The following is a 10322-nucleotide window of genomic DNA, read 5'->3' as shown; positions in this document are numbered from 1 at the left end:
TTGTCTCTAATCGAGCGTCGTGCATTGGCCGCATTGTCTCCAAAGGAGAGGTGAAATTTTGATACATCGTTTATTTCATGGTAGGTATGTGCTCCGCTGCTTCTCAAGTATTAATCGAGTCAGCATATCCTTTCTGCTACACAAGTACATATATTTAAGGTTTATTCTTTTCGATCCTCAAACTCTTTTAAATTTTATATATGTCATCATGTTGTCAAACTGAGATAACTCTTGTACCCAAAACATGCCCTCTTATATCCTCTTCCTTTAAATAATCCCGTCTGTACATGACCGAAATATCTAAACTTGATTGCATGATTTGAAATATTTCCTTGTCAAAATTAAAAAGGTATCCCTTTCCAAGAATTGTATTGTACTTTTAACTTCTGTTTCAAATTTTGGCGTTCCAAAGATATGATTTTAGGTAACCGAACTGGCTGATCCATACCTTTAATTTGTTTCTTTATTCGATTACTTCAACCACAGTCATAACTATAGATTTATATAAATATCGATACAATTTGGTTAAACGTCAAACCATCATCTATTTAATTTTGTTTGTCAAATAGTTCTGCATTATATTTAAACAAGAGTTTGCTTTTCAGTCGATTCCTAATCATCATATTAGAAAACTCTACCTTGATCATACCGAATCATTTTAGGTTTAATTTATTTCAACGATTTCTCCAAAAGTATCGTATATGTCATCATCAAACCATTCTTAAACTGAGTATATTGTTTCCTTTATGACCCGCATAATATGTTCTCACAACTGACTGATATTTGTGAAAGCAGCTTGAGTCTGGTGATCATATAACACATGTCTTGAATGCTGCCCTTTGGGGAACATTTCATGACGAATGTAAACATCCAAAGGATATGTTATTCCTGATAAAATGTCTTTAGGTGTTATCAAAACGAGCAAATGCCTATCATTGTAAACATATACTATTAACTTCAGCAATTTGCACTGATTTTTCAATCCTTGTAAAAGTATCAATGATTTCGGATTTCTGTCATATTTCGACATCCTTATTATTGACTCTCCTATGGCTATTTCATAAACCGAATCATGTGCAGTTCTGAAAACTTAGTTTGTTCTCCTTAAATTATATTTCTCTTTTTGTCCAACTGTTGTAGGTTGACATTGTAAACTTTACTGGGTCTTCAATTATTGCAAAATAATTAAGCCGAATACATATTTGAATATTTACCAACATCAAGTTCATAGTGCTTTATGTAAATTTTTGGATAAAGAAGGTGGTGGGGGTAGACTTTCTTGTTTATTGGTTGGATTTCTCTGAAACCTATCTCATATGCAAACTTGGGTTTTGTTGTTGATGTTGTTGGTGGTGGTGGTGTTGTTGTTTTGTTTCGTTTTTTCGGTTCAGACCGTTTCGCAGCGCTAGATAGACTAGGCGGCCAGTATAACTGGTGGGTAAAGAACCCGGAATGATCACGGTATGAACCACCGACCCACGGGAAGCGACTGGTAGTTTTCTTACATACCAACATTGGCTGAACCAAAGACTCGAGCCCAGGAGGACAAGGGAGAAACGGTAGTGATAGCTAAAGGCGAGCGCGTTAGACCGCTAGGCCACCCGGGGCCCCGCGCTATCAAACAATGCGTTCATGGTAAATTCATGTGTATACTTAAATCACTCTATGCTATTTTGAAATCTTGTGCTAAAGTCCTAAAGGTTTAAGACATTGCTTTTCTTGTCAAGTAGGTAAGAGACATAGTTGTTGTTGTTGTAGGGTTAAAAGCCATTTCTCAGCACAAGATAGGCTATACATGACGGCCAGTATAAATGGTGGAGGAGGACCCGGGAATAATATTGGACTTGAAGTTCGTTAATATTTCTCTCTTTCACTCACTTCAATGTACACACAACTACACATGCTACCTTCTTTAATAAGAAATAATAAACAGATTTCATTCAATATTACCAATAGATAATTCATTTATGTGTTTGGTCATTGTGCTGTCATCGCTGTTCTTGGTTGTCATCATCTTTGTAGCCGTCCTGTGTGAGTATCTTACAGGTGTCATATTATATTTACCGAGTAATTACTTACCTCACATGCAAAACAGTAACTTGCATAAATGTTTTTAAACGTACGAAATTTACGAAATATCTATGTGAAAAGCGTACGAAATAGCGCAAGATTTTCTCATGCTTCTAACTCACGAAACTTCTGTTTTCGCTGCACTAACTGTTTCCTCGATCTCATTGCATCGAAAAATATGTAGAATTTAGGTGTGTTAACACGAAATTTGTACTGCGCAAGAAACATTGATTTTGTTTAATTTTTTTATTATTTTGGTATAAATGATTCGATTTTAGCACATTTTCAATACAGTATTGGTTATATCATGCAGCCCATCCAGTCCTTGGAAAGGGGGATGTAATTAGATCCGAGACCCTTGGATTACGAGTGATCTGCCGAGGCTTTCTTCATAGAAGATTATGAACATAAAAATGCATATTGCGCTAGTAATTTTTTAAAACTATTTTTGTTTTCTGGTCTCGGGATATGAGTATTTGATAAATAAATAAATAAATAAATAAATATGCTACAATGTTCTAATAATTTTTAATCTTTATTACTAATGTTGACGTATAATGATATACGAAAACGTGGCTTGCCCAAAACTTCTCATTTCTTACTATTTAAACTCGTATCATTCCATTTACAAAATATAAGACTAATTGTAGAAAGTAATTTGAAATGATCATATCTCTTTGTGAAAATATATGATGATATTTAAACACCCGATCATTGACCAGAAACGAGACTTGGACCTATGATTAGCGATCCGGTTCAATTAAGTAGGGGCCCCGAGTGGCCGAGTGGTCTAAAGCGCTCTCCGTTACGGATCACTGCCATCTCACCTCTGTCTGCGTGGGTTCGAGTAAAGGATTCGGCCAATGTGGGTATGTGAGAAAGCTTGCCAGTAGCTTCTCATAGGTCGATGGTTCTTCCCACCATTAATACTGGCCGCCATGCATAGCCTATCGTGTGCTGAAAAATGGCGTTAAACCCCATAACAACAACAACAACAACAACAATTAAGTATAGAAGTACGAAAAAAATATAAATTACAAAACACTGCATTGTCGTAATATACAGGTAATATTGTAACATAGCATTTTGATACCATAGTTATTTTGAATGTTTACGTATTAATAAAAGCCGTGCGTATTACCTGTACCATGGTGGCTTTCATAGTCGTCACTAGTCATTGTATGAAATTCTTGCTGCCAATACCGCGTGACTAACATAGGTGTTATTGAGCGTACTCGTATTAAAGAATCGCGCGATAATCAGGTAGCAGTCAGTCGATGCTTGGCTTTCAAAGATAGAGCACTGTTATTGTGTATCACGCCTTTTGGAAGTACAGCCCTTATTTATCACTCCATTGGCGGAGAAAGTTTCTAATTCAAATCAGTGATGATCATCAAAGTATTGGAGTCTCTGGAAGTGTAGCGAATTTTGTCAGACTATTGAACTGTAATTTTTGTTACAGCCTTAAAAATGTACAAACGTATGCCTGGATGATATTTTACAAACAAATGTTTTCTCCATGTTTGTGTTGTGTTTTATCTTAACGCTATAATCGTCGTTACTATTTGACATTGTTTCTCCGATAGAGAGCGAGGAACTATTCCAAGCTGATTAGCAACTGGAGGACTAAAGGCAAACAAACAAAATGAAGGGTTTACTTGTAAGATTAAAAGACCCTCTAGAACACGGGGAAAGAACAGATAAAACAAATGATGTTCCAAGGAGGAAAGCTATGTTTAATAATTTGATAGACAACAGGCCGAGGGGTAATTCAGTAGTTTTAGACACAACTAAAAGCACAGACGAGAATGATCAGGCAATAAAAATAGTCCAAAAATACAACACCAAGCCACTTTCAAGTGTAATGGATGTATCAACGTCTGATGAAGCAGATTTGAATACTTTTGGTGAAGAGGATGAAAAAAGAGAAGAGAAAGAATCTGACGAAAAACCTGTAAACGGAGATTCTGATACGGAGGATGTAAACGACAAAGAGGTAGGATATACTGTGCCAAAAACTAATGACCCTTGGTCAAAGTTTTCGGATTCGATCAAAAGAATAGACAATCAGCATGAATTGTTCATTAAAAAACCGAAGCCAAACTTCGTTTCTAGTGGGACTTTTCAGCAAACAATGGCTGATATGTATGGGAAAACGGACTACACAAAAGCAAAACATATGCAGAGACTCAAAGAAAAACTCAGCATTGTGTCGAAGATCAATAGCATGACAACTCATGGATTTGGATTTACGATGGATAAGCAAACGGAAAAAGTGGTTGATGAAACCGAACATGAGGAGCCGAAGAAAGACAAAGATGAGGCGGATGGTTCGAATACCATAACCAAAGAATTTGCTAGAAGAGGTTGGAAGATTCTAAAACGTGATGTTCAGGAAACGGTTTTAAAGCACAAAACAAGCGACGCTCATCTGGCATGGACCATTCTGCAGCAGCATTTTAAGGGTATGTCGGACATGGAAAAAACAAGATATGAACTTTATCAGAGGTACGGGGTGATGCCCATTATAAAACCTGATGGCACTTCTGTTCTTGAGAACACCATGCTGAGTGATAGGGCAAAGGCTAACCTAAGTGATGCTGCAAGGACAGGGCGGATACGGCCCAGGAGTTATCAACCCCCATCCTCTCTCAGAAAAGAAATGAAAAACATGTCGAAGAAAACTGTTACTTTCAAAAGGGAGAATAAAGTTGTGCTAGGAAATCCAAAAATCAGACCCTCCACAGCTGTTCAATAACGCTTTCTGTGTGCGTGCATGTATATCTTTATAAAACGGTGATTTTTTCAAAACTCGTATGTGATGTATTTTTAGTGCAATCGTTGCATTTTCTCTGGGGAAAATGCAGATATTACTCGTACATGTACAAGTCAGAGCTGAAAAGTGATGTATAATATTTTGTGGTTATTGCATGATTATACATAGTTCTTGCCATTACCAACCGTTCACTTGTTTCGAATATACACATCTGTGTTTATTATCACTTAGATATTCTTCTGAGGTAAATTGACCGGATTCAGCTTACATTACTTGAAGAATTTATGAACGCATACTCATTTTTATTACGTCCTTTAGCTCTTTACCTGAAAGACATGACTGCATTAAAAAAAAAATGATATACAGATCATTTCTGATTTCAACTTTGTAATTTGAAGTGAGCTATTAATGCATAAATCATCGTGATTATCATTAGAAGTTTGTTAATTGACAGTGGGACAATATATTAAACTCGCTGTTTTGCGCTATTCGTCCTCTGTGGTTATTTAATAACATGTAATTAATTTCCTTTGAGAAAATATGGGTGGAAAAGCACCATCGCTGATTTTACTTGTACGTGAGTTTACTTTACAACACATTTCGTCTTATCTCTCATTCCATCCTTGCATACCTACTTACCCACAGGTAAATCTAGATCTGACAGCATGTACGGATTCTCTACAAATATAATTAATTATTTATACAGAACATGGACAGGCTGGAAAAGGAGTAGACTACCGGACATACATGCTAACACAGCATAACATAAAAATGTAAAGTTGCACGTGCACACACCGCTACACATGTATACACGAATCATTTCAATGTGTGTGTGTGTGTGTGTGTGTGTGTGTGATTTGGATTTTTAACGCAGCTTTAAAAAAAAAAAAGTCACATCGCTACGATGCCTGCAGTGTGGCAGTTTTTAGTGATGTCTAGCACTGGGGCATCATGCCGCAAACATGTGGCATGATGTCCCACCCAGTCACATTATCCTGACACCGGGCCGACCAGTCCTAACACTAACATCTTAATGCTGAGCGCCAAGCGAAGCGGCTGTTAGTACCATTTTTGTAAGTCTTTGGTATGACTCGGCCGGGGATCAAACCCACGACCTCCTGCACCCGAGGCGGACGCTCTAACCACTAGGCCACTGGAGGGGTCGAATCATTTCAATTAACTCTACATAGTGAACAAAAAACTATTGTTCGTGACCAAGATTTTTGGTTTACATTTTTGCGCAACGCGAGTACCCTATTTATATGCTTTGACTTACCCATGTTATTAAACAGTTTGCATTAGCGTTGTATAGACCGTAGAAGCTTATACTCGTACCTTCATACATATATACATAATACATAATTTATGTTCTAGGGATAAAGATTCAAGGTCAGTTATGCTGATATGCATGTACATGGGCGGCGATGTTTTGATACAAGTAGAGACCGTTATAAATCAGGGGATAAATGGATACTATGACAAAGTTATGACCTATTAAAATGTACTTACATCATCTAAAGTGGCATTAAAGTTTCAATGGATAAAAATATAACAATGAAGTTTTCTCTTTTTTGTTTTAAATACGAAATACAAGGTTGGATTAAGATGGCACAAGGCCCTGGGGCTATTAGAAACGTGGCCCACCATACATCGACCCCACATTTAAAAAAAATAAATAAAAAAATAAACCTTTCACTGCTTTGCGTCCCCAGTCCCAGTGGCTTTACTTGCCCCGCTTTTAATCCATCTTTGATGAAAGCAAGCACATTGACAATTATATTAATCCATAGGGGGCCCCGAGTGGCCGAGTGGTCTAAAGCGCTCACCGTTACGGATCACTGCCATCTCACCTCTGTCTGCGTGGGTTCGAGTCTATAATTCGGCCAATGTGGGTATGTGAGAAAGCTTGCCAGTAGCTTCTCGTGGGTCGGTGGTTCTTCCCGGGTTTTTTCCGGGTTCTTCCTCCACAATTAGTACTATACGCCATGCATAGCCTATCGTGTGCTGAAAAATGGCGTTAAACCCCACAACAACAACACATTAATCCATAAGTTTATTACTTGAAAGTGACCGTTAAAGGTATTTAATAATTGACGAATAACCCTTGATCAATTAAATACTTTACGACGAATAACCCTTGATCAATTAAATACTTTACAAGTACATACATACATACATACATACATACATACATACATACATGCATGCATGCATACATACATACATACACACGGTTAAACCTACCTTGTCGTAAAAAATGGCAAGAATAATCCCGAGTTTGACCTCTCTAACTTCATCATTATTCCGCCAATGGTAATAGGTCTTATCACCACGAAAGCTACTAAAAATTATATCCCCACCAATATGACCAATATATTCCTCCTTATAATTTCATTTGTAAACAGGGGCCCCGGGTGACCTGGTAGTCTATAGCTCTCGCTATCAATCACTGCCATCTCCCCAATGTCCGCATGGGTTCGAGTTTCGGACTTGGCCAGTTTGGGTATGTGAGAAAGCTTGCCAGTAGCTTCCCATATGTCGGTGGTTCTTACCGTGATTTTCCTGGGTTTTACCTTCACCAGTGCAACTGACTGCCATGCATATGATGCGCTGAAAAATGGCGTGAAACCAAAAACAACAACAACAACAACATTCGCAAATGAACCGTTCAGTTAAGTTTACACTAATCTCAATGTAGAAAGTAAAATTGCATTTAGCGGCTGAGGTGTCGTAAAGTTTCAAACGTTTAGTAGTTGGTAATTTGGAAAGGATATGCGCACAATTCTGTTTAACCCTTATTTTTCATTCTCTATCTAAGCAGAATCTTTTAACAAAAAAGCAGTATACTTCGAGTGCATAATCCAATATTCGATTCTCTTTAGCTTAAAGTTTATGGTCACGTAGTATTTAACAAATATTCTGCACAAAGGCTTGTTATTCTACGGTACAGAATGCATAAATTGTCTTTAAATTGGAATCAAAAGATATGGAGAGACATTATTATTCCAGGACGTACTTAATTTGAGAAGTTTTATGGAAGTTGGTCTCATACCATCGCATAGCTTCGATGTCATTCAATTGCTAATTAGTGACCCAAATCCCACCCTTCTAAAACAATATATTTTAGTTATAGTAAGTCCTTGCGATATATATTACATTAAACCATAATGACTTCATTTGAGGAAGTAGTTTTTTCGATCAACTCAAAGGTTTCTCTAAATGATGTATATTTGCTGTGCATTACCGGTTACACGCATAGTATATTAGGAGGATAGATTTTCACTGGGACTTTTTGAAGTGTGGTCTGATATGATATAGGATTTTGAGGTTTATGGCAAAGGGGGTCTAAAAAGACAATTGCCTGTAATTTAGATGTTTACTACCGTACCTGTTCCTGTTCCAGTAAACTTCTATCGCTGTGATTACAAGAACATGAGTTTGGCTCTTTACAACTTGATGGGTTTAATCCTGTACCCTTGTCCGATTCCATTTATGCATATGTTGAATCGGATACGAGTAAAATAAAAGCCGGTTACCAGACTAATGATTGGCATTACCCGTACAGGGAAAAAAAATGGGATGTATGGGGTAATAATTGTTGGAGAGTCGCTTTTCTTTTTCTTCTAAAGATCCCCATTGAAAAGTTAATGCGTAATTTAGGTAAATGGTAGAAGACCGAAAACAGCCGCGTGTTATAAATATATGTCTTTTTTTTTAAACATTGTAGATATTTAAATTCGACTAAGAACGTTTTAAATTTTCACTATTTTTTCGGATCCTCCCCACCTCAACTTGTATATTTTGTGGAGAAAAGTCCTAGTCCTTTGTCTAAATGTAGAAGCTTTAGATACATTTAATATATTTTGAAATATAGTCTTTCATGGATTGGAATCAGAAGGAAGATTACATATTCATAGGAAGGACTGTCCAACACTGGTGGAATAAAATGATCTCCAAGTAATTATTTTCCATTATTTCTTCTTTAAGTTGACCGCTCCCGTGGTCTAAGTGGCTAGAACCTCCGCCTCGGATGCGGGAGGTTGCGGGTTAAAACCGCGACCGAGTCCTACCACTTATAAAAATGGTCGATTCGAAGACAAGGCAGAGAAAGAAAATTCTCTTTACATTTCTCAATGGCACAGACACAACCATGGCTGCTCTTTGTTTTTGTTGTAGGGTTTAACGCCATCTTCAGCACAAGATAGGCTATACATGGCGGCCAGTATAATTGGTGGAGGAAGAACCATGGAAAACCCCGGGAAGAACCACCGACCCACGAGAAGCTACTGGCAGGCTTTTTCACGTAGCCACGTTAGCCGAGCCTGAGACTCGAACTCACGCAGACAGAGATGAGATGGCAGTGATCCGTAACGGTGAGCGCTTTAGACCACTCGGCCACTCGGGGCTCCACCATGGCTGCTTTCATGTTCATAGATAAGCGATCACCGCATCGCTCTCTTCTTTGAATATTAAATGTTAGAACTTATATGATAATTAAATAAAAACAAAGAATTATCATTTTATTTTTGGCGTTCGCATTATCCTCCCTCCCCCTAGATATCTCTCCCTCCCTCCCTCCCTCCCTCCTCTCTCTCTCTCTCTCTCTCTCTCTCTCTCTCTCTCTCTCTCTCTCTCTCAACTATTTCCCGGTGATCAAGTCACGAAATTCTTTTCTACAATAACCAGAAATTTGGATGGTTCGACTTCGTATATATCAAATCGTGGAGAACCTTTACATTAGAGCATTTGCAAATGACTGGATTTTGTTCACATGCGGAATCTTAGGGCATGGGAACCGTCTTTACCGTGTATCAAAGGACAATGTCCATTATGATTAAAGACTTATTCAGAATTTCATCTTTTTGTATCAATGCATATTCATCTATTATAATGCAGCTACACAGTTACTTGAATTATATTACAGCATGCACAGATCAAACAATGACTTCTATACAATATTGTGTTCCTGTTGGTGTATTGATGGTATGGTTACGATCCATTGCCAAGTAGATACACAAATCTGTAGTAATACGACTCTTGTCCATTAAATAATGCATTCTTTGTAAGATCCACTATGTTTGAAGATATTTATGTTCACGAAAATTACTCTCCATTGACACCACATCACAGAACGCACATTATTTTCATTAAAGAATAATCACAAAATATGGCCATTAAATATTAACGTTCAGAATTTGAGTATTCATTTATTCCGTATTTGGTTTTCATTGTCTTGTTGGAATATATAATCCAGTTTTAAATGTGTTTGTCCGTGCAAAGTGTCCACATGCATGCGTGCGTACTTCTTACTTGTGTGTGTGATCAGAGACTCCGTACCTTTACATGTGGTAAGAAAAATTGCATGTGTGTATACACCTTGCAAATGTGGCTGAAGAAAGGTAGGAAGACTAAGAATATTCTGCTTTTCAGCAGATTTCTCGTTGAGATTTCATTTTATTTCCATTCCTTGTGTGTC

At 37.6% G+C, this 10322-nt stretch overlaps 1 protein-coding gene across 1 annotated transcript; it reads left to right on the top strand.

The window, feature by feature from the left end:
* Nucleotides 1-3345: 3345 nt before the first annotated feature.
* Nucleotides 3346-6401, top strand: LOC149808582 (uncharacterized). The gene has a single exon (XM_089979577.1). It carries the CDS (start codon nucleotides 3716-3718, stop codon nucleotides 4826-4828), a length of 1113 nt encoding a protein of 370 aa, XP_089835703.1. The 5' UTR covers nucleotides 3346-3715; the 3' UTR covers nucleotides 4829-6401.
* Nucleotides 6402-10322: the final 3921 nt, after the last annotated feature.

This window comes from Sinohyriopsis cumingii, chromosome 1, assembly GCF_028554795.1.
Source record: "Sinohyriopsis cumingii isolate HCF-2022 chromosome 1, ASM2855479v2, whole genome shotgun sequence".
Taxonomy (NCBI): Eukaryota; Metazoa; Mollusca; class Bivalvia; order Unionida; family Unionidae; genus Sinohyriopsis; species Sinohyriopsis cumingii.
This window is presented reverse-complemented; position numbering and strand designations above follow the sequence as displayed.

What these genes read in the sequence shown, in the direction of transcription:
- LOC149808582 (XM_089979577.1), top strand. Translation starts at nt 3,716, where the DNA reads ATGAAGGGTTTACTTGTAAGATTAAAAGACCCTCTAGAACACGGGGAA.